The 24,110-nt window shown below is 39.2% G+C and overlaps 2 protein-coding genes across 2 annotated transcripts; both read left to right on the top strand.

Moving 5' to 3' along the window:
- Window positions 1-6,241: 6,241 nt before the first annotated feature.
- On the top strand, window positions 6,242-14,375 carry LOC134623267 (inactive phospholipase D5-like). The gene is made up of 10 exons (XM_063468422.1): window positions 6,242-6,427; window positions 8,703-8,839; window positions 9,155-9,338; window positions 9,525-9,633; window positions 10,136-10,263; window positions 11,292-11,489; window positions 12,158-12,309; window positions 12,406-12,571; window positions 12,698-12,788; window positions 14,107-14,375. Exons 1-10 carry the CDS (start codon window positions 6,395-6,397, stop codon window positions 14,367-14,369), a joined length of 1,461 nt encoding a protein of 486 aa, XP_063324492.1. The 5' UTR covers window positions 6,242-6,394; the 3' UTR covers window positions 14,370-14,375.
- Window positions 14,376-17,757: 3,382 nt separating this feature from the next.
- On the top strand, window positions 17,758-23,768 carry LOC134623268 (girdin-like). Its single transcript, XM_063468423.1, has 9 exons — window positions 17,758-18,174; window positions 18,255-18,346; window positions 19,461-19,566; window positions 21,310-21,379; window positions 21,700-21,758; window positions 21,844-21,927; window positions 22,076-22,216; window positions 22,378-22,556; window positions 23,452-23,768. The coding sequence occupies exons 1-9, from the start codon at window positions 18,112-18,114 to the stop codon at window positions 23,537-23,539; spliced, it is 882 nt and encodes a 293-aa protein (XP_063324493.1). The 5' UTR covers window positions 17,758-18,111; the 3' UTR covers window positions 23,540-23,768.
- The last annotated feature ends 342 nt before the right edge of the window (window positions 23,769-24,110 follow it).

The raw sequence follows: 24,110 nt of genomic DNA, 5'->3' as shown, positions 1-24,110 counted from the left end.
CATATGGCTTTTTATACATTTAAACTCAGAAAATTGTGAGGAAAAGGAATTGAATATTATAATCTCTATTGAAGAACGGTAACAAGAAAGATGCTCTGTGCTTGCCCTGGCTTCCCATTAACCAGACATTAACACTAATGGCCAAAATGCTCCACTTCAAAATGCAGCCTCCAAATGTTAGCCTGACATCATGTAAGCCACCTCCTAAAGACTTAGGAACACCTTATTTAATGTGACCTCACTTTTCTGGACAAATATATTCAAGTACAATGTGTCAGAAAATACCAAAACGATGCTACACTGAATTGATTGCCCACATGCTAGGTTCATCCTGGCTTTAGTCTTTATGCTAACATAAATTAACTGGCTGCTAACAATATAATCATTGCATTAATGTTAAAAATCATCAGTTTGTAAAACAACACATTAAATGCATTTCCAAAATTCTATTGTTTAAAATAATTTCAGCCATCAATCTTTAATCAACGAGGAGACAAATAATGTAAATATCACTGTGGTACTATGAACACAGTGGTCACAGGGTTACTTGTGTTGTGAAGTAGGTCGGGGCAAAGTCAGTTTTTCTTACACCAGCAGCCTTTTTGTATTCACAACATAAACTGTCGTGGCTATAAAAATCTTTGTGTGTGTGGTGTGTGCTCCCCTGGCATATGGTCCTGTATAAAAGGTTTCTTAAGGTGAAGTTAGAGTACTTCAGGACATTCTGTCTCTGCCAGTATCAGTATCCGCATGTGAAGTGCAAATGGCAGAAATTAGATTTCCTACAACTGTGTGTGTGTGAAAGAGAGTGTGTACGTGTCTTCATGTCTCACAGCGTACTCACACTTTTCTCAATCAGATTAATCTCTTTCTGATGCTTTCTGTCTTGTTCACTACATCCATGCAGCTGCTCAAATTGCACCTCCACCCTGTTCACAAGCTTACAGAAGCCCATTTCTGCCCCTCCCATTATGCCTGGGAGACTATACTACATGCGCATACAGACACACACAAAGACACACCCTGCCCAATTGCTGGGGAGAGTGAAGAGACACTGGTAAGAGTCAGGGAACAAACTGTAGCTCAGGCACCACAGAGAGTAAAAGTGGCTGATTCAGCTTCTGAAAGATAGATTGAGGGGGAAAAAAAGGAAGACGGGAGTGGCAGCATCTCTGTGTGTGTGCTTAACTGTGTGTGTGTGTGTGTGTGTGTGTGTGTGTGTGTGTGTGTGTGTGTGTGTGTGTGTGTGTGTGTGTGTGTGTGCGTACTTCAGGGCATCTCTGCACCCCAGCAGACAGCAGCAGAACACAGGTCATCAATGGAACTGTCAGATGATCCAAGGTCAAGGGAGCAAGACGAGGCTCCCCCAACACCGCTGCCCTATGTGTCCCAACTGAAAACCAGCAGTTACAGTGCAATCCAGCAGCATGGCTACTCTGCATCCATCTACCTGCGAAACAAAGAAAAGCTGGAAAGGGTGAGCAACTTCCTCACAAACATCAGGTTACTTTTTTGTAAGTGAAGAGTTAAAGTTAAACCTTGATTATTGTAGATGTGTAAAACTAGCTAGAAGAAAAAAGGTATCAGCAACTGTCAAATATGCAATGAGCCATTCTGTGAGTTTAGAGGAGCGATTCACTCCATCTGCTGGAAATCCATTCGCTTTGCATGCTTGTGATGTATCTGCTTTAACACTGGCGTATGCAGCTGAGGTCTGTTGGCTCCAATGAAAATTAATTACAACTTTCTTTCCAGCTGGTTCACACCCAGCAAATGCACATCAACCCAAAAAGGACAAATGCCCAGGTTTACCTACCAGATTTTGCAGATTTCTTAGAGTTTGAGTCCGTTCTCGTCTTTATAAGCATTCACATAAAGCTGTGAAACTTGACTGAAACTCTTCAAATATACCATTCCCCTGCAGATGATCTCTTAGCTGTTTTACAATTGTTCAAGAAATTTTTGAGATAAAAGGAAAGTTGGAGATTGGCCTAAAACTACCTAAGACAGCTGGTTCAAGTGATGGCTTTTTAAGTACCAGTTTAATTACTGCTAGCTTTAAGGCCAATGGTAGCCGATAAATAGAGATAGGTTGATTATATTTAAGATTGAAGATTGATGATTCATTCAGAATGATAAAATCACATGATGAGAGATGAGGTGCCCATAAGGAATTATCCAAAAAGGGAAAAGTAAGCTATGCCATGGTTTCTCCCTTTAGAAGTCACCACACCGAATCATCTGCCTCAATCTTACTCCATCTCTGGCATCATTCTTTGTGACACCAGCCCTCTGCATGTCCCCCTTCACTTTCCATGAATCTTCCTCTTTCCCCTGGTAGTTTCATATCATGTACTACGCCAGTATATCTGCTATCCTGCACCATGTTCAAACCATCTCAGTCATGCCTCTCTAACTTTAGCTCTAAACCACTTAACTTAATTTCTAAACCTGTGCATCCTGGTCATTGCCTATGAAAATCTTAACATCTTCACCTATGCTACCTCCAGCTTGGTGGCTGGATAAATGTCAATCTGATATGTATCTCTGACCATTTTATGTGTTAGCATTTTTCACAAAAAGGGAAAAATGTCTAACATTTCTAATTCATCTTAAAGCCTTGCACCATTACTCCCAGCACAATTCTGTTGCACAGAATTTTAACTCAGAATCTAATCTTTCCAGACATGATTTAAATCCAATTAGGTCAATTAGATCTTCGGAAGCCAGTTAATATACTTAAAATATTGAGCAGAATTGATGAAGCTATGTATTTACTGAGTGTTTTGTAATCCTTCCAAGAGATACACTTACCTTCTTTCCCGTTTATAAGCAGCAGAACGGTATAAAGCCATTTTCTCTACATTCCCTTTCCTATTGCTGCAAATTGTCCATCATAGCATAAAAAATACACTTTATCCGCATTTCAGTAACTTAAATACCCACTGAGATATTGTTGTTACATTTAAGAGAATTGTCAAGAAAAACTAGCTAACCCTCTTCTCATTCTTGTAGTAATGAAGCCAAAATGTGTGTATGGCAAGGTTTTTAAATCATCATAATTACACATACTAATGTGTTAGTACTGTGTGGCTCTTAAATATGAGACTATTAATTAGTTCTTTGTGTTGGAGGACTCTACTGCACATAAGAAAATGTCCTGTACAGAGAGACAGGAAGGGACGAAGTGTAAAGTTTGCTGTGGCCTCTGAAGCCTCCTGCAGAAAGCAGTTCTTCAAAAGAGAGCATGCGAAGCACCACCATTATTAATCAGCACTCCCAAGAAACTGACTGGTACATATTCAATACATTAGTAAACAAAGCTCCATTACTGGTAAATTGTAAACAGTTTTCTGGAATGACTGCTGCTGACCATTACCTTGAGATCTTGATAATTTTGTATCAAGCAAATTCTTGGTCATGAAAAAAAAAGTTAAACATTAACTGATTGTCTGTCTTTTAACCATGTGGCCCGTTAGCTGAAGAGAACTAGTAAACCCAGTGCTCTGCTGGGGACAGACAATTACTGATAGAGTGAGACAACCTAACAGGATCATTTTTCATTGCTGGATCCCTATCTGCACCCCATCCACAGTCCCTTTGGCATGTGGCCTAGCTGTCTCCCGTGGCGCTGTGCCCAGTCAGCTTTCACTCAGCACATCACCCTGACTATGATGTTAGAAAACGTCACGTCCTGTGCGCTCATGGAAAACCTGCTGTTGAGCTTTCGGTGTGAAGGTGAAACACCTATACACAGAAGCGTTCTTCACAGGCATTCACAGGGGGGGTGTTTTAACGGGAGGGGAGGTCACCTTAATTAATGTGGAGCTAGTAAAAGGAGACAAGATGTCATATAGAGTAATTATAAATGTAAGCCTCAAAGGACAGTACAGATGGCCTGTTAAAAAGTAATAAAGCATTTTAAATTGAGTTTAAAAAGCAGGTGCTTTAAATGCATCTTAAATGCATCTTAATTCTAACATATAGAAAGGACAAAAAAATTTGAAGAAATTCAGGATCCAGTTCCTGTTTTGTAGAACAGAAGCAATAAAGCTAGCTAAAATATTTACACCCCAAGATACTTTCACCATCATCATTTTTCACACATACCTCTACTGCTATAGAACCCTTATATTTGGATCATTTGCTCATTGTTGCTCACTTGGTAGGTATTTCATGCCTTACTATTCAAAAGTCTATCAGTGAAATGACTGTGCAGTTACTAAATTGTTTATGTCAACAGTTTTCTGTCATGACCGCCAGTGACCAGAGTCTCACTCACTTTGTTGCCGAGCTATAAATTGCCCTTTATAACTCCGTCTGAGCTTGTGATGGTTGGGAACACTGAAAATCCAATTCGGCATGTCACTTTGTTTCTGTCTCAGTTTGAAAGTGTGATTGTGTGACCCCATGTGTGCAGCTTTAGGAACATTCACCTCTCCTGGGAAGTGACTCAAATAGTTTTGTTGACCCATCCCTTTCTCTCTTTCTCACTCTCTCTCTCTCACACACACACACAAATGCAGTTTGACATGCAGAGGGCACCTGTCCTGGACAGGCAAAGCAGTTTTCCCTGTTAAGTTTTTATTCCACTACTACGAGATCTCGTCTTGATATGTCTTTTTTTTTGTTAAAATTCAGACTTTGTACTCTGCATACATTTTGTGTATTAATGTATTTGAAACTTTGAAGGAAGAATGTATTCATGAGTATTAGTTGTATTAAAGGAGTCACTCCAAAACTCTACAGCACAAATTGCTTGTTTGACGGGTTAATTTGTGATAAAGTCCACAAAGCTACGGAATGCTACCACTGTTGCGATATTTTGCTGTGTGTAGCCTACAGAGTCTGCTGATAAATGTTACTTCAAGCAGTTCTATCTTACTATGTCAGTAGCATAATTTACTGACCTGTCTCTGAGAGTCATTCTTATTTGCTCCCATGCAAATACATGTTTTTGCCTAAGAGAGTGAATGTGGCAAAGACTCCTCCACCCTCTGTGGCATAGCTAAATGCTAATGCTTTTGTGGCAAGAATGTTACTAACATGCATCTATATAAATGCTGAGTGAGACAACTGCATCTGCTGATTAGCACAGCTGAGGTACACCTTAGGCTGATGGGAGTTTTATTTTTGCAGGTATTTGTTCATCAATTAAACAATGTTTAAATTGAAAATTGCACTGGATGATGGCTCTGCATAAGATTTCAGGGAGTCGCTAAAGTTACAGTTCATCATGAAGGAGATATGAAATTTAAAGCAATTTTTTTACTGATGAAATTGTTGGTATGTATAACTTAAAATTAGAAATATCAACACATTTCTTTAAAGTTTACTTAAAAGCAGTAGTGCATACAGATGCCTCTTATCATTTTTCGACCTCATATACAGGTCTCATAAACATAACAGAAGCGTACCTGCAGTTTGGAGCATATGTTGTTTTGCTGCCATTAAGCATATATTCATCTGTGAGGAAAGAGTTGTGGGCAAAAAAAAGGAAGGAAAAAGGATTTTACATATTTCATTTTTTTTCCCACTGAGACCCTTCTGTGCAATAATATGAGGAGCTCTTAAAGCTATAGTAGAATTGAAACATGGTTCATTCCAGTGGAATAAAGCAAATCTACTGCAGTGATTTAAACAAAGTGGGAATTAAAGAAGATAATTATGCCAACTTCCATTTATATCAATTATTAATGGGAGCTATAGGGCTTTTGTAGATGCCTCAATATTTTCTGAGTGTAACCGTGAATGCTGAGTGTGGGTGTGCACGCGCGCATGTGTGTGCGCCTGCATACAGTATGGTGAGCAGGCATGTGCGATCTACTGAGTCTACTGAGTCCAAAATATTTTGGGGAGTTTTGCTGCAGCTGTCACATTTACTAATGGCATGTTTCAGCATCGCTCCTTTCTAAGCAAAGACCAACTGCTTGCTGCCAGATGAGTTTTATTCACTTGGCAGATAAAGGAGGGAAATACAGCTGGAAAAGGAAGAGAAGAGGGAAAGTGAGGGAGGGGGAGGAGGGTACTGGAGCTCAAAGCTACGGCTCTTTATTGGCCATTTTGAACAAGAGGGGGTTGGTCTTTCATCTTCTCTCTCACCGCTTCGACTGTAAGGCAGACAGTGAGCAGCACACACAGTTCACACACAAGTACACACACACACACACACAATCAGCTGCTAGAAGAACCATGTCAGGACACATAACAGACCAGAAGCTGATGCCCACACACACAGACCTTTCGGGACACTGAGGAATCTGCAGGATGAAGACAAGGACCAAGAGTGAAGACATTAGATTTGAACAGGCTGAGGGCTGGGTGGAAAAGAGAGGCAAAGATGTGTGACTGAGCTCCTGTTTCCCACCTTGTAGTTTAAAGGAATGCTGCTCTCATGGCAGGACCAACCCCACAGGAGCCATTAAAGGTGATGTTTTTCAGCTCTTTCTATATTTAATAGGCAATGTTAGTCTCCCTTTGGCCATAGGTGGATTGCAATGCATGTTTTTTCTTGGGCTTTTTTCTCTAGGTTTCAGTACACCAGTGTTTCACTGCCTGATTGAATAAACTGAATTCTTAAATTCCTTATCTTTTTAAACCATATTAAAACTAAAAGCTTGTATGTATATCAAAACTTTAGGTTTTCGTCAAAGTGTTTTTAACTATCCAAGATTTTTTAAATATAAATCAGTCTCTCCATTAGTCTTTAAATTATGCAAAACGGCGAATAACACACCCATCCTTATAGCTCGGTGCACAGTAGTTGCAGTTGCTACCAAAAAACATCTGATGTAAAATGATTTTGAAAAAGAGACTATTATCATTTAAGAGCTGGAAATGTTGCTTTTTTTTTTCAACAAATATGTAAGATAAGTTTATTAATTACAAACATTGTTTTAAATGCAGTAGCAAACATTACAAAAGTTAAGAAAATAACTTAATAAATTACAGAAACAATTGCCCAGAACCCAATCAAATGTGTCCAAACTGGAAGTTTTCAGAAGTTGTAACCACTCACATAATATTTGCATGACAAATAATTATTTTATCAATAATTCAAATTATTTAGGGCAGCACGGTGGTTAGCACTGTTGCCTCACAGCAAGAAAGTCCTGATTTTAATTCCACCATCAGGCCAGGGTCTTTCTGTTTGGAGTTTGCATGTTCTCCCCGTGTTGGCGTGGGTTCTTTCTGGGTACTCCGGCATCCTCCCGCAGTCCTAAGACATGCACTTAGTGGGGTTAGGTTAAATGGAAACACTAAATTGCTCATAGGTCTGAATGCAGGAGTGAAGGTGAGCGCGAATGGTTGTCTGTGTCTATGTGTTAGCCCTGCGAAAGACTGGTGACCAGGGTGTACCCTGCCTCTCACCCTAAGACAGCTGGGATAGGCTCCAGCGCCACCCGCGACCCTAAAAAGGATAAATGGAAGCGAATGGATGGATCAAATTATTTAGTAGTTATTGGAACAGCTATCTATTCACTCCTTGCCATATTAGGCTATTTTTTCCTGTATATTAAATGTGTTGTTGTCCTTTTACAGTGACATACTGCATCAGTACCTTTTGTAAGTGGCTGACCTATCACACTGTCAGTTCTGTTCATTTCCTCCCAGCCATGTGCACATGCACAAGTTAAGCATGGTCCTTGACTCTGCTAAATGTAATGAAGAGCTCGGTGGCCTCAGAGGCCAACAGAAGAGTGTATGGTGCACCCAGCTAGCACCTGTCTTTCAGCCTCACTGCCCGAGGCAATATTTGAGTCCACAAACCTCCTGCTGTTCATATTTCTATATTTTGATGCTAAATTGCTTTTTTTTTTTTTTTTTTAAATAAAAGCTGTAGAATTTTTAGACGGAAATTTTCTTTTTAAGGAAAAACCCCTGCTTATGCTGCCAAGCTAATCAGTGGGATGCAATTCATTTGACTGATAGAACACAACAAAAGAGAATATGTAATGTGATGTTGACAGCTCACCAACTGACAAAGCCAAACAGGGCAGAGAATGAGGTGGTGAAAATGTGCAGTCGTAAGCAAAACAGAAACGCCTAAGTGCACTTTTAAAACTGTGAAAATCAAGACTCCTCAGGCTGGATCAGGGCTCCAACATCACAACCTCTGACCACATACTGACTGTCACTCTACCTATATTACAAACCCTACAGACATATACTGCACAGACATACATGCGCACAAATATTGCCTGCAATATTGCCAAACATAAATGTAACGCTGGCTGCCACCTTGACACAGAGCTCATAAAACCCCTTTTCAGATGGGAATTGCATGGACAACAAAGCAGTCGGCATGACGAGAAGCAAAAACTTGCACTTTCCAATATACCTTATAGACTGGATTTAGTGTGCATCAATTTGCTGTCAGCTGGAGAATGTTCTACTTCACTTGTCCGGCTCTGTGGCATAAAGTGCGATCGTTGAAGCTGGGGGATTTTTGCTCCAGAGCATTGAAATCTGCAGTATACTGGTTATCTAAGCAAGGTTTCTGCTGTCAAACAAAGGCCATAGTTGTTATTTTGATCGTCATTATTCACATTGCACAAGTGTTAATGTGCCCACAGTGCACAAAAGGGACACAAAAAAAAGCAGAAAAGTTACTGCAGCATTGTTCACAAAAAAACCTCCAGAAATAAAACATTGTGTCTGACATTTGTTAGTGTCATGTGTCTTTCTAATGTATCTTCCAGACCCAGCAGAAGTGCATTGCCATCTTTGCCCTTGTTTGCTGCTTTGCTGTTCTGGTAGCACTGATCTTCTCATCTGTGGACATTTGGGGGGACGATGAAGATGGAATCACCGAGGAAAACTGCAGCAAAGACTGCCAGTAGGATATTTCACAAGATTAAAGGAAACTGTAGAGGTTTCATTCATGTATAGCACAGTGTATTCACAGCAACAGTCTCTACTAACTCAACATAGTCTTAATCTGGACTCATTCATTACCAATTCAGAATTACGTATTATCATTTCATTATTTAATTCTGGTAGAGATTTCTGATGTGGATCTGTACCTCACTTTTATTGTTAAAATCTAGAGCCATAAAAGGATTTATGCGTAAAGGCTTTGAGCTGCTGGGTTGTTGTGTTGGTGGTGTTCCTCTTTAAAGCTCCAGACACTGAAGGAATCTGTTATTTTCAGCATTGTACTTGTGGAGAACATTCCAGACGACCTCTCTTTCTCCATGGATGGTAGACCCCACCTTCCTGTCTCTGTTGGCTTTCACACACTGTTGGACCAGGCGAAGCACTCAGTTGAAGTGGTGTCATCTGCCTGGGACTTAAACTCCTGGGACCAGGAGACTATCCCAAGCCCTGCAAAACAGGTGCAAAGTCACGGTAACCAACAATGAACAATGAGCCAATTGCATTTCCCATTTGATCTGTAAAACCAAATGCAATATAATAAGGTTATTCCTGCAACGAATTAAGAGCTGCCCTTCTAAAAGAAATGCAGAAACATTGGTCAGACGCTGCACTACAGTAATACAGAACATCATTCTCTTCCTCAGGGTCAGCTTTTGTTCCAGAGACTGCTCAGGCTAAAATCTCGTGGGGTTAAGCTGAAGATTGCCAGCAGTCTGACAAACTCAACTGAGCTGAAGGCCTTGGCAGCACACAGTGAGTGGATGTGGCATTTTTATTTCAGAAAGGCAATTTGTTGTGTCACTGTGGTAAACAACAACGAAGATATATATTTACAATTTATCCGACAACCCTATAGAGTTTTATTAACGAGGTTCTCATCTTCCAGGACACGTTTAGTTGAGTTTCTTAAGCCTCCCATTTTAGGACAGCAGAACCACACTGTAGGTACGGCATGAAATATCAATGACCTGCCTCAAGGAAAACAGATGCATTTACAGCATGCAGCAGCACCCAGGAGCTCTACACCATATGCATCTGCCAGACTTCACAATCAAGGCCAAAAAACCTTGAATGGATGAAAATGTACAGCCTGGTTTCCTGTCAAAGACTGCCTTTCAGACTGCCTGCGTTGCCCCCTGTTCTTGTCAGACAGTACAAGGCCAACTGTCAGATTTACACAATTTTCTCTTTCTTTTTCTCTTAAACTTTTCATTTTCTCCCTTTTCTGTCTCTTTTTATCCCTCACACGGATTAGATGCAGAGGTTCATTTTGTTAACATGACAGTTTTTACCAGAGGCGGACTCCATTCCTCATTCTGGATAGTGGATCGAAAGCACATTTACATCGGGAGCGCTGATATGGACTGGAGGTCACTCTCCAAGGTAAAAGCACACATCAACATCTGGTTTGCTGGGGTTTTTAAAGAGTAACACATTATGTAAATCAGCCACGCTTTCCTCTTATACTTCTTTATGCAGGTACTCCAGCACTCCCAACAGAAATCAGGAATGATTTAATGTTGTTGTCTGAGATGGTCAGAAAGACAAGTAGCATTTCACTTTTCATTTAGTATGTAATTCATAATAGAGCAGGAACCTGAATGCATTAGCATACTGTAACCTGAAGTGATTGCCCGGCCCTTTTTGGTGCTTCAGCACTGGTTGGAGGTAGGACTGCTGTATGAGTGTAAGTCACAATGAGCAAGAAGGAATGAAGGAATAGCACACATACACTGGATGTGTGTAATAAGCACTGCAAGCCAGACAAGTATGCCTGAAATTGACCCTCTGTGGTAACAAACTGAAACCTCTATGTTCCTCCTTCAGGGGCACACATTAAAAAAGAAACAGACAAAAAACAGAAACACCAAACACAAAAGAAATTTTCTGCCATCTACTTAATGAGCAGACAAGAATGTATTTAGGACATCTGTCTCTTCTTCTTTCATTTTGTTGTTTCTACCCACACTAGCAGCTCTGTGGATTGCAGTGTTAGCCTGCTTGTGCTCCAGTTATTTAAATTCTTTGGTAGGACTGGAGTAATATCCAGCTTATTCCCTTTTAGACAGATTCCTTTGAAATGATTATGTATCTATGATGACATCCAGCTTATTGACTTTGTTATTGTCTTGACTTTTCCTCTTTTAGCATCATTTTATCATATATTATTTTTGGTTAAATACCTTTAAATTAGTGATATTCTATAATAGTACCTTTCGCTCTTCATTCTTATCCTATTTAATCTGAAAATTAATAGAAGATCATCAATCCATGAAACGTTACTATTCTCTCTCTGAACTCCGTCCCTTTTTTCACTTCTTTTATACCCTCTATAACGTTTGCAGAGCACACTCAATATTTTAACTTTTCTGCTGCATCACCTCTTCCTACTTCTTTCTCACACACCACAGAGGAAAGAACTGGGGGTGGTGGTGTATAACTGCAGCTGTCTGGCTCTGGACCTCCACCGAGTCTTTTCATTTTACTGGCAGCTCCACGAAAGGGACTACATCCCCTCCATCTGGTCAAAGAGAGTAACTGCTCTCTATGGAAAGAACAATGCCCTGCAGCTACAACTTAACTCTACCCCCGCCACCGCTTATGTGTCTGTGAGTAACAGCTTTGTTATGTTACAGGGTTTAGTGCATACATAAATCAATGCTACACAAAATGCCAAAAAAAAAAAAAAAAAAACCCTGCACCAAAAACAGTCTTTTTTTTCAGTGGTTCATATACTTCTTGAGGCACCAATTTCCTGCATCTGGGCTTACAGTGAATGTCTTTATTCGAGTTTTATTACATATTAATAACAAACATAAACAGAAAATGATTAATCATCTTAATATCGCACTAAGGAGCAACTTGAGTCTGAATATCTCACTACGTTAGCCTAATTTGAGAGTAATGAATCTTGTTGATCTCAAAGCGACAAGACATTTATCGGTTACATTTAAGACATTTATCATCTTATAGGAAACTAATGGAGCCATACTGTCAAGGCTGTTGGCAACTCAACCTTGATCTTTTGCCCCACTTATTCTAGTAATGATAAATGGTCGTTGAAATGTGCTTTCTTGTTTTCTTTCCTTTTTCTCTGCAGAAATGTTACATTGAAATGTGTATACCTATTTTTATTAGTGGGTTGTGCATCCTTTGTTGAATTGAAACACACACATTTTTGAAAGTTATCCTAAACTTTAACCGTGTGTCTCAGTTGTTTCATTTTTGTGATTTCTACATAATTTGGGGGACCAAACATGCCTTGTCCTTTCTGCAGACCTCTCCTGAACTCTTCTGCTCCAAAGATCGCACCCGAGACGTAGATGCCATCTACCAAGTCATTCAGAGTGCAAAGACATTTATCTTCATATCAGTGACAGACTACCTCCCTCTGGTAAAAAGGAGTTTCAGAGGAACCTCAGTCACAAGGTGTGTGCAGGGGCAAGCTTTGACATTTAAATCCTTTTTTATAGGAACATTTATGAGGTCAATTTTACATTCATACTGTACATGTGTGTCTTTTAGGTATTGGTCGTCTATCGATGAAGTCATCAGAGAAGCTGTGGTATTAAGAGGGGTCAAAGTTCGTCTGCTCATTAGCTTCTGGAAGAAAACTCATCCACTCACCTTTAATTTTGTGACCTCCCTCAAGTCACTCTGTGTTCAGCTTTACAATTGTTCCCTGGAAGTGGTAAGCGAATCACTTACACCTGTAGTTTTAACTACTCATGGACAAGTTTTAATTCATACTCCACTTATTTTCTTTGTTTTTATTGTATATTATACATGCTTTTTGTTAAATCGTTGTTTTTTCTAGAGGTTTTTTAGTCACAAGGAGCAGAACGATGACATTCAGCTTGGGCTCAACCACAACAAGTACATGGTGACCGACAATGCCGTCTACATTGGTAGGCAATATAATGTGTGTTTTGGGTTTTTTACTGAGGTACAGGTGTCAAAGTATCTTAATATAAAGTTTTTTATACTGACAACAAAAACATGTATTGACTAACTGGCCACTTTATTAGTTACACATTTCTTGTAAGGGGTTGGACCCCTTTTGCCTTCAAACCTACCTTAATTATGTGTGTTAACATTTCCCAAAGGTTTTTGTCCATAATGACATAAAAGTATCAAACAGTTGATGTAGATTTATCAAGCAGCACGTTATAAGAATGTCCCGTTCCACGACTTCCCAAGAGGTGCACTACTTTATTTAGAATAGTGACTGTGAAGGAGATTTGAGAACAGTGAACTCATTGTCATGTTCAAGAAGATTTGAGCTTTGTGGCATGGTGAGTGCTGCTGGAAACTGCCTTAAAAGATGGGTACACTGTGGTCATGAAGGGATGAAGAAGGTCAGCAAGCATACTAAGTTAGAGTTGGCATTTAACAGATGCTCAACTAGAAAATGCTATGAGATACATGAGAATGTTGTTACTGCTCTCCTTTTGCTTTTATTACTTATGGCCAGGAGGAATTTAGCTCATCACAGCTTTATCCAAAGATTGAAATGGGACAACAAGCCTGTCTGTCCAAAGGGAAATAAAAGAATTTCGAGTATTGCATTTGTTTATTCAATATGAAAATAAAACAGTGGGAAATACATTTTTTGAGGTACAGATTTTTATTGGCTTTTTATTAGCTGGGTTTAGTGAGTCATACTATTAAAATAAACTTGCTGTACCAAATACCAAAGCAAAATGTATAAAACTTGAACATTTTAACTTGAGCAATAGCTCAAACATGGTTGTATTGGTTTGCTTTATGAGCATATAGACAAGAGAAGACAAAGAGCAAGGTGAGAAGAAAATAAAAGAGTGTGAGTTTCAGATGAATACTTTAAGTCAAAGGACAAGTCACAACCACAAAGAGTCTTACATATGGCTAGTTCAATCCTTACAGCTACAGTACAGGTTATGGGAAGTCATATCATCACAGAGTACTGTCAGAAAATTCCAGAAAGTTACTGTGCTTTTCAGAGAAACACTTCAGGAGAGGATGTTTTGTGAAACAGGTGACATGTCTTTTAACTAAGACTGCTAAACTAAACTAGCACTGCTATATTTGATTCTTACTCACTCATCCAAAGACACACAAGCACCAAGTGGTACACACATATGCAGGCACGTATCAAGATTCAAGATACAGTAATGTAAAGCTATTTCTTTTTAAATAATGACTTTTACAGACGCTATCTGACATTGTTGTCTTTGTCGCTCACAGGGAACCATGACTGGGTTGGCAGTGATTTTGCTATTAATGCAGGAGTTGGATTGGTGGTCAAAATGAACGGCAGTGCTGAAGACAGAGGAGTGACAATCCTGGAACATGTCAAAGCTACTTTTGAAAGGGACTGGAGGTCACGCTATGCTCAGAGCCGACATGGAGTCAAGGATCAGCAGGGAAAATACAGAAACTTGCAACAGGGAAAAGAATATATGGAAACTAAGGAGGAAAATGAATGGAACTACCCTTTATATTTATAAGCACAAAATGTCTTTTCCCAGTATGTCTTAAAGCCTCATAAGCCTAAATATGCTAGAGCTTACAAATATGTACACAAATAAGAATGTAGACCTACTCTATACTGTATGACTTGCCAAAGTATTGCTTTGACTCAGTATTATAATAATATATGTTTAATTGTTGACTGTTATATAAGCATGTAATACTGCATGCATACCAAAAGCAATATCTCAGTATTAACTCAGTATTAACTATATACTAGCACAAGCAATGTGACAAAAACAATTCTCTCTATGTGTAACCCACCGAAACAGTTTACATGCATCCACTTTTTTTAAGTCCTTCATTGCACTTAATATGTTTTTAAATGCTACAGTTTGGCTGCAACTGTAATCAGGTCAGATCCTGAAATGGCACACACCGGCATATGCAGTAGTTTTATTCTGTTCATCATATCACTTAAATTATTCATCTGTCTTCATAAAACATAGCTTTTTCCTTGTTGGTGTTGTTTTTATTTCAGTCTGCTGGTATGTTTAGTGCCCAAAATGTTTCACTATACAATTTTGTATTGCTGACAGAACAAAAGTATTTATAGGTATGTTTTGCCTTATCCTGTATTTCCATCCAAGCCAGTAATAAGCTGCAAGTTAAATGCTCAAAAGCCTGCAGACAAAAAATAAGCCTTGAATAGTACTAGTTTGGTTTAAAAATGTATAATTTAAATAAAGGATTTGAAAGTTCTCAAGTGACTCATCTTACCAGCACTTCACAGTGACTTCACAGTGACTTTTGACTGGAAAAAGTCAAATTTACTAACAAATCCAAGTTTGAGATTTTGGTCAGCAACAGAAGGGTGTTTGATGTTGAACTGGCAAGATAATGGCACAGCAGTGTATCAAACCCACACTTTTTTTAACATGACAGCAGGAGTATTCAGGACTGGGATTGTTCTGCCTTGAGCTGGGGGGGCGGGGGGGGGGGGGGGGGTGTCAAGAGCTCTTTCTAAATAAATAAATAAATCTGGGTAAATTCCCTGATGATAAGACATGCAACTATTTTGCTGGTAATACCTGAAATGAGTAAAGAAAATCAACAGCCTATTTATGCAAGATAATTCATAATTTTATTGGGGGTGTTATATTGGTTGGGTGTGATTATTGGGGGAGTCAAAAAAAAACCTAACCCCCCTGGAAATTACGCCCCTTGCTGGACCTATATCGACTGAGCAAGAGGAATTTCCGTTCTTCAAACACGTGCTCAGGCCTGTGGTTTACATCTTTAAGGAGATGTATTCATACTGCAGCAGGTTAGTAATTCCCAGCGCACAGCTCAGAGTGGATCTAGTATGCTCATGCTGTATTTTTTTCTGGGAGTCCATTTGATCAGTCATGTGGGATTTACAGTCATCTTCTACATGACACTGATTCAGCCCCCACAGTCTTTCACTGTCTGAAAAAAATTACTCTTTACCCTTTAATGCCATATTTCCTCTAACTGAAGGCCCCATCACAAACAGGACGATAGTGCTGCCATGCTCACTGACAGAGCTGTGTGTGATAGCCCTGCTAAAGAGATTCTCTGGCTCAAAGGAATTACTCCCATTTACTGCTTGTCCAATTCAGGGTCATGGGGTGACTGGAGCCTATCCCAGCTGTCATAGGGTGAGAGGCCACATTTGAGCTATGGCCAAATAAAACTCCATCTATCCTCTGAGATTAAGTCAGGCTTTCTGGAAAAAGGAAAATAAGGAAATTATTTTTCTGAATATTTTTGGCCACTCAAGGGTGGACAGACAAACAGCAAACTTACAAGCAAATACCCAAAAAGGAGAGAGAAAAGCGTTACCTGCACACTAAAAACAGAGAAAAGTATTTGTTTCTAGGCAATGTATTAAAGGCCAAGTTGTTTTAATTTCTTCTGTTCATTTGAGCCGTTTAAAGATTTCTTCCTTAAGCAAACGTCTGAAATTGAACCCATGGTACTGTGAGTGATGGGAGACAAGAAGAAAAAATCTTCTGTATAAAAATGTATGATAATGTTTATTTGTAAGTAAATGTGGAGGATCAAATATCAGATAGAGTAATTAACTTTCTGTATCTTTCTGTAGCAACAATTACTAAAGTCAAGAGTGCTGCAACTTGGATGTTCTATTGAGACTCACAAATCAGAAAATTCAGTGGGGCCTTAAATCTTAACTCTAAACAAAATGAAAGTGGTGTATTTCCTTGAACATTTTACTCAAAAAAACATAAACAACACAGGCTGTTGGCTATAAATTGCTAATGCTACCTAGTGCAAAGTGTTAAGGCCAATGTATGACCCACTTTCAGTACAAGAGCGATAAATTTAGGTCAGATTAATGAGTCGTACCACAAACTAACCTGCTATTACCAATTTGAATTCTGTCTTATAAATCAAACTGTCTAACTGTACATACTCACTTGAGTGAGTAATTTCAACCACAATTTCTCTTATTTCTGCGGCCAACCTGCAGTACTTTTGAGGCCTAGCAGGGTGCCTCAACCCACACTTTAGGAACCACCGTTCTACTGCTCTAAAGCAGTAATATAGACTTGTACACATTTACATTTATTGTTGGAATCATAAATGGACAAAACATATAGAAAGATCAATTGCACAATTGTTCATGATGTCATCTTATGAGTAATACTGACCAGATATCAATATCATTCAGGGTTATTGTGACACTCTTAATATAAACACAACTTTACGATTTTAAATGTATAAACTGTAATTTATCTAGAAATTGTGCACAAAAAATGTATCACTTAAACACGAGGTGGTGCTGTTACACCATTATGGTCTTTTGAGTGCCAAAGTTTTGTACTGTGAGTTTATTTTGGAGGTATTCTGATGTATTCAGAGGTAAGAACCTCAACGACATCTCTGATATCTTTCTAGATTAATCTGGCAACCTTTTGAATTCAGATTAACGCTTTTAGTGATTGCTGTGCTTTCTGGGTTGGACTGTGTCTTTCTGTGTAAAATTACCGGTGGGCTGCATTTTCTTTTTGGGGGTAGGGGGATTTAATAGCTCCTACGAGCCACTTACCATCTACGAGCAATGCTAAGTGGCTACAGCTGAAGTGGATGTATCAGCAGCAGCAGCCTTACTTCTGCTGCCCGGTGGAAAAGAGGCTACTGCTGCTGCTGATAGGGAGCGGTGGGGGCGCTATCACCATGGTAACAGATTAAAGGCAAAGCTATTTCGGCGTTTCTGCTGCAGTAACTTCAAAATATGAACCCAAGAGGATTTTTTTTTCTAGAGTTAAATTATATTGGGGAGGTGATATTTCTATTTGGCTCAAATGCCACTTTTTCAAACTTCTTTGCTCCTTTAAACATCCCTAATGCAGCAGTGCCAACTCTTTCAGTGCGACGAGCAGAGAGCAGGGGGGAGGAGGAGGAGGATTGACAGCAGATGCCTTTGCAGCAGAGGACCAGAGAGGATGTATGTCCGTGTGTGGTGTTCCGGGACAAAATCCGCACATGTTTAAACGTTCACATATCGAAATTTAAACCGCGAGATTTCACGTGTTTGTGAGAGAAATCAAAGACAATCCAAAGCTCAGTGTCAGAGGGAATTCTTCTCTAAAGGAGATGGACGGGACGACCTGAATAGACGATTGGACCACTTCATTTAAAAGATGTATTTCGTGCTACGTGCTATCAGTTTTTTTCTTGATTAAATCAACTTGGATGTTCTATTGAGACCAGTCACTCAAAGCCTAGCTAACGATGGAGAGCGGAGTTTTTCTGCCTTGTCTGGATCAGTTCATGCTGAGCCCACTTGTCACTTGGGTAAGTGATGTACGATGCTCTGGTCTCCTCACAGATACTGTGATATCGACCTCAAGTCCCATATTCTCTTTGCTGTTTAGGTGAGGACATTCGTGCCAAATGATGGGGGCATGCACTTGGATTTTTCTGAATTGCTGGATGGAGTCTTTCTAAACGACATAATGACTCAAATGTAAGTCATTTCTTCGCTCTTGCTTCATGGTGTAGCATCCACTGATACTGTATGAAGCATCTGCTAACATTCTTATCCAGGGATCAACAGTACCAGCTTTGTTACTCTGCAGTAATAAAGGGGATCTTTGTAGTCAGCTGCAGACTTCCTCATTACTGACAGGTTCGGGTGTCTGACATAAATGTTAGAATTAGCATAAAAGTTACCCAGAGATGGACGGCTTGAGACAGACCAGACTGAAGGCAAGAGATTAACCAAAACATGAGAGACCTCATCCATACTGGCAAGATGCTACTTAAGAGATTATGATAGTTTTGCCTTATGTTCTGAGGGAATTACCCTCGTCCTTAGCAAACACTACCAAACCAGTGTGTTAAGCCTTCATGTGCAAGTTAAATGACACTTCAGAGATTGATAGATGACTCCTAACTAAAACTGAAGCACTCCAAAGAAAGAGGAAAAAACTATGATCGAGTGCACTTGTGGATAATGCTCTTTAGCCATTGCAAATCTATAGTATCCATTCACCCCACTTATCTCCCCAGGGTCACAATAACCAGTTCTACATGAAAAAAAAAAGTTGCACTGAAGGGAGGGGAAGAGGCGGGATAATCTCCTGGATTGGGAAGACCCTCTGGGATTAGGGCCTGGTGTTTAGTGCCACTGGGACACAGACGGGAGGGAGAAAGAGTACAGAAACAGGACAAACAGCACACAGAGGGAGACTCGGCAGCTCAGCATTATATTTGTGTCTGTTTCAATAATTATGCCTGACTCTTTTTACGCTTTGCCTTCTTCTTTTTATCAGCGTGTATAAAGCATATATATATGTTTTACTTTCTTAGTAATGAAATCTTACCTCTATAACAACCTATAACAACATCAAGCTTTAGAAACACAACAAAACAAAACTCCAGTTTGTTGGCAGGAAAGAATGATGTCACACAGGCTAAAGTTGGGAATGAATAGGGATCTTGTGAATGTTTCCGAGTCAAGATTTCTATCAGTTGCGGCTTCTTCTTATCCAAACATGTTAATTATGTTTGACTGCTTGTTGGTTGGTTTGAAAATGGCAGTAATGTCAAGTAAAACACTTTTATGTTACATTTTTCAGAAATCCTTCAGCTGCATCTCAGGGTACAAAGAAAATGAGCAAGGATCCAAGTCAGAGGATCCAGAACCTGAACTTTCTCGTGCAGCAGATCAAGACATTTTACCTGGTGAGTTCCCTTTTTTTTAGAGATACAGCAGCAGCTAAGCTTTCAATCTCCCTTAACATCAGATTATAATATAGTCTGGGTTTACTTTAACTTCAACATACTGGATGACTTAGCAGATCAACTAGTTCTTCTTAAGATGCATGGCCTAAATTTCAGTCATGTGAACATCTGTGTAATCGGCACAGGAACGGCATTAGAGCACAGCCAGAGCCAGAGTAAAGCTGCAGTCAGAGTCACAGACAGAGCTTTAGACTGACGTATAAAGTTGCAAGATTCATGGGCAGACACCAGTGGTGTTAAAATCTTGGATTTTCTGTCTGTGTCAGAGTAATTAAGCACAATTTAACCCTTGAAATCAGTCAGAATCACCAGAGAAGCGATTTCACTGAGAACAGGACAATGAATTGATTATCTTAAGAAAGAAATAGTTTTTTGCTTGTTACCACACAAATGAAACCACAGTAACAGTATTTCTACTGTAGTTGCTTTTTGAAAACATACAGTTATGTCTGCTAGTTATGTTATTAATAGTACCTCTGCACACCAACACAATGCATTTTAAATCAAAGAGTCAACATTCAATGAAGTTCAGACTTTGATCTTTAATTCAAGGAATCAAAAAATGCATTAATTGTTTAGGAATTATACTCAATTTTATACAGATCATCTATTTTCATACTAATCTTAGAGGCTGAAAAGTAACAGAACAATTGACAAGGTCAGTAATGAGGTCCAAAGGGATGTCCATGCAAGTGAAGATAATCTTTAGACTGAAAAACTAGAATCAATCTGTCAGAAACTTTAACAGTGGACAAATTATTCTTTTGCAGTTCAGTTAATGCTATACTTACGTTAAACGCATCAAGTTAAAGCTGAAACTCTGCACTCTACTTCTCTATACAGTAACATTACACAAACAGCTATATTACACAAACTGTGTCACGATCCAAAGACTTCAGGACCCAACTGTACACATTTTAAGCTGTTTGTCCCCAGTGAATGGAAACAGAGACAGTTTGAGATAAACTGCAGCTTGCCATGTTTGTTTTTGCATTAAAATTATTATTAGTAAGGCACTGTAGATCTAGGGCATCTAGAAGTGTTGCAGTCTATTTTTGGTTATTTTCATTCTCTAAGATCAGTTAAAAGACTTGACCACTCCACTGGTTTAACTGGAACTTTGTCAGTGTGTGAACATGGTTCAAAGTTACAAGGCTAACATGTTTAGTATGTATGACGCTGTCTACAATTACAACATGAGTATAGCATCTAGCTTGCTGTCATTTAATAATTTGTGCTAAACAAATAGTGCAGCTGCAGCTGTTTGAATTAGTATATTTTTGTTTGATTTTGACCTAATGGAGCTAAAGCTTACATTAAGGAGATGCAGTGATTCAATATGAAAGAGACAGAATTATAACAAGTGCAGTTCTATAGAGGAGCTTTCGCATAAGGTTCAGAAAGAAAGGATGATGGGAAACTTAGGCAGGGACAAGGCTGCACCAAGCAGTTTTACAGAATTTCACCACGGCACCAGGGAAACTGGCTCTGTCATTTACCCATTCAGAGCACTCACCATTTGTTGGCAGTGTTTCTATACATGTATTTGAGCAGGTCCTATGTGCTGTACATACATACATCTCCATCTATTCAAACACTTTGGCTAGAATGCAAGAAGTGTTTTGTCGTTGTTTCACTTTAGCCCAAATGTGTTTTTTCTCTTTTCTGTCTCTTCTTTTGTAGGATAATCTGAGACAATTAATCATGACTCCTTTGCCAAATGTGTTGCTGCTTGGCAGGACTCCTTACTGTGGTATGCTCTTTAAAACGATTATACATTCCCAGTATGCACCGCTTGATTTTCAGTGGTCAGTGATTTCTGAATAGTTAACAATGAAAACCTTTGAGTCTGTAAAATGAAACAGACTCTTTTCAGCTCCTTCCGATAACATTTTAATTCAATTGCACGCCGCTATCAGTCTGATAGCCGCACTAACTTCTGATGGCAATGCTTCGGCAAGTGATGACCCAAATACACCAACCAGCGCTGTGTTCAGTTTAAATCCATGACAGCAGTCCTACTTCGATCCAGTGGGTTTGTTTTCCAATAATTCAATTTCTTTACTCTCATAGAACAAAGCCTGGATGAAATGAGGAAACTTTTGCTATTACTATTGGGATGTGCAGTTCAGGTAAATACTGAGTGATTCATATTTAAAAATGATGTTTATGGTCGGTTTCTGGGTCAAATTTGTGTGCATTTTTGCATTTTTACAGTGTGAGAAGAAAGAGGAGTACATTGAGAGAATCCAGACACTTGACTTTGAGACAAAAGCAGCAATAGCTGCTCATATTCAAGAGGTATTTGACTTTATATGACATATGCTTTGAATGCTACAGCGTTTTTGTACAGGTAATCATTTGTTTTTGTGCAGCTGTTTGTGTAGTTGCTGTGTATTGTATTATTCTTTCCTCAACTACGCTGATTGTCATGTCCCGTGTTTAACAGTTGACTCACAGTCAAGAGAATGTGCTGGATCTGCAGTGGTTTGAGTCAAGTGAGCTGCACCCCGATGAGATGGAGGCGGTAGTAAGGAACATGACCACACACCTCCGACACCTGCTGGATCAGAGGGATACCCATCTGGAGGTACTTAATTTTCATATTTACAAACAGTATTAACTACATATTTTTATAGGAACAAGGGATATTATTTTATTAAGATGCTTTTCATTTTAGACTGAGCTCAGATATTGCACACTCATCACTAATGTTCAACCTGTAGTATTAATCCTGCTTCCTATCTGCAGACTATAGCAGAGCTAATGCAGGAGAAAGAGGGTGTGGTAAGTGTGCTCAGTAGCCCCTCCAGCCCACAGTGTGCCAGCTACTCTCCTACAATTCAGCAGCAGCAGGTGGGGACCCAGCAACACCTTGCAGTGGAACTGGCTGACTCCAAGGCAAAGATCAGACGACTTAGACAAGAACTGTAAGTATGTGATAGGTGGAAAAAATAATTGTTTTCTTTGTTTGGTGACTAAAATTAGCTTAAAAAGTTAAGATATATTTTACACTAACTGGAGATCAGAACATTTTCATATCAAAGTTACTATATAGATTGGATCAACGTAAAAAAAAAAAAAAAAAGGCAAATTAATACAAAAGAGGTTCTAGTAAGGTGGCATTTTTGTAGCACTTTTCTGCCCAGATTTATTTCATCTGTTGTCCCCTTCATGTCACCAAAATGTTTGCAGAGTAAAGTGTTTGCTTTTCTCCCACATTAAAAGATTATTAGGTTAAGCATTGTAGAGTTCCTCCTAACGGTGCTGATTGGTAAATGGGTTTCCTCTGTGTAACTGCCAGTAGGGAATAAATAGGAGGCAGAGAGAGAGAGAGAGAGCGATAGTACAGGATAAGAGATGCCCTGCAGAGTTTGGCCCACATTACTGCCTGCTTGGCAGGTTCAATGCCTATGCACTACCACTGACCCATATTTGCTCTGCATATCTGCAGATACTGCACACGCGAACACACGCACGCTAAAGCTGATCCAATCAAGATCTCAGTTCCATCATTGCTGTCCATCCTATCAGGCTCACATACTGTTCAGAAACACAATGTCACATAAAGCCATGCTCTGATTTTTTTGAATGGCCTTAGACTATTCTTTTTTATATAAGAAAATGAACACACTTTTTTTTGTCATCAGCATGTGGGAAGGAAAGAAATGGAGCTTAACAGCTAATGTTTGAACCATTTTGTCAGAATTGCTTATATTTCTGTTATGCTTACTTATTATTTAAACATTTTCAATTCATGTTTAAAATGTAGTGCATGCTAACCTCCCAACTTTATGTCTCTCTGTGCTCCACACCTGACACCAGAGAGGAGAAGAGTGAACAAATGCTGGACTGCAGACATGAGTTGGAGAACATGGAGGCTGAGCTGAAGAGAATCCAGCAGGAGGTCTGAAGTCAAAGAACACGTTGAAAAAAAAAAAATCACAGCTCCTTGTAATGTGACAAACAGTAACCTCCTGACCTCTCTGCAGCTTATGCAGATTATTGAATACTGTACTTTGCTGCAGCTCCATGCTTAATAACTACTAACTTAAACCTCTGAACACTGACTCAGATGTACAGCTAAAGCCCCTGTGGATTTGTCTGCTCGGGAAATCTCAATTTGCATTTGTGGCTTAGATGGTCACACTAGTTAACATGGTTCATATATTTATAACAATTAAATATTTTGTGAAAATAAAAGCAGTATTTAATTTCTTATAGCCATTTTTGTCTAGTGGAATGGAAAAAGTTATTATATCACCTTAAATTTTATATTGTTGTGAAACAATCATGATCTTTGTCTCTAAAGGTTCTTTATAAATCACATTTTACTTACTTACTTACTTATATGTGCCTTGGCTTTCCCTGATAAAGTTATCACATGACAACAGATTGGATGTTCACGCCTTATCATACCAAAAACACACAAATCTACCATTCGTGTTTCCAACTAAAATAAGTCAGTGTTCTCTGCTGTTTTA

The sequence above is a fragment of the Pelmatolapia mariae genome, unplaced genomic scaffold (assembly GCF_036321145.2).
Source record: "Pelmatolapia mariae isolate MD_Pm_ZW unplaced genomic scaffold, Pm_UMD_F_2 NODE_ptg000502l+_length_29750_cov_1, whole genome shotgun sequence".
Classification (NCBI taxonomy): domain Eukaryota; kingdom Metazoa; phylum Chordata; class Actinopteri; order Cichliformes; family Cichlidae; genus Pelmatolapia; species Pelmatolapia mariae.
The sequence above is the reverse complement of the archived record's forward strand: the minus strand, read 5'-3'. Positions and strand labels throughout refer to the sequence as shown.

Coding starts and splice junctions, on each gene's coding strand:
- LOC134623267 (XM_063468422.1), top strand. CDS start 6,395: ATGGCAGGACCAACCCCACAGGAGCCATTAAAG. Junction 12,310..12,405: donor AGAGGAACCTCAGTCACAAG/GTGTGTGCAGGG, acceptor TGTGTCTTTTAG/GTATTGGTCGTCTATCGATG. Junction 12,789..14,106: donor CGACAATGCCGTCTACATTG/GTAGGCAATATA, acceptor TGTCGCTCACAG/GGAACCATGACTGGGTTGGC.
- LOC134623268 (XM_063468423.1), top strand. CDS start 18,112: ATGGAGAGCGGAGTTTTTCTGCCTTGTCTGGATCAGTTCATGCTGAGC. Junction 21,759..21,843: donor TATTGGGATGTGCAGTTCAG/GTAAATACTGAG, acceptor GCATTTTTACAG/TGTGAGAAGAAAGAGGAGTA. Junction 21,928..22,075: donor TAGCTGCTCATATTCAAGAG/GTATTTGACTTT, acceptor CGTGTTTAACAG/TTGACTCACAGTCAAGAGAA.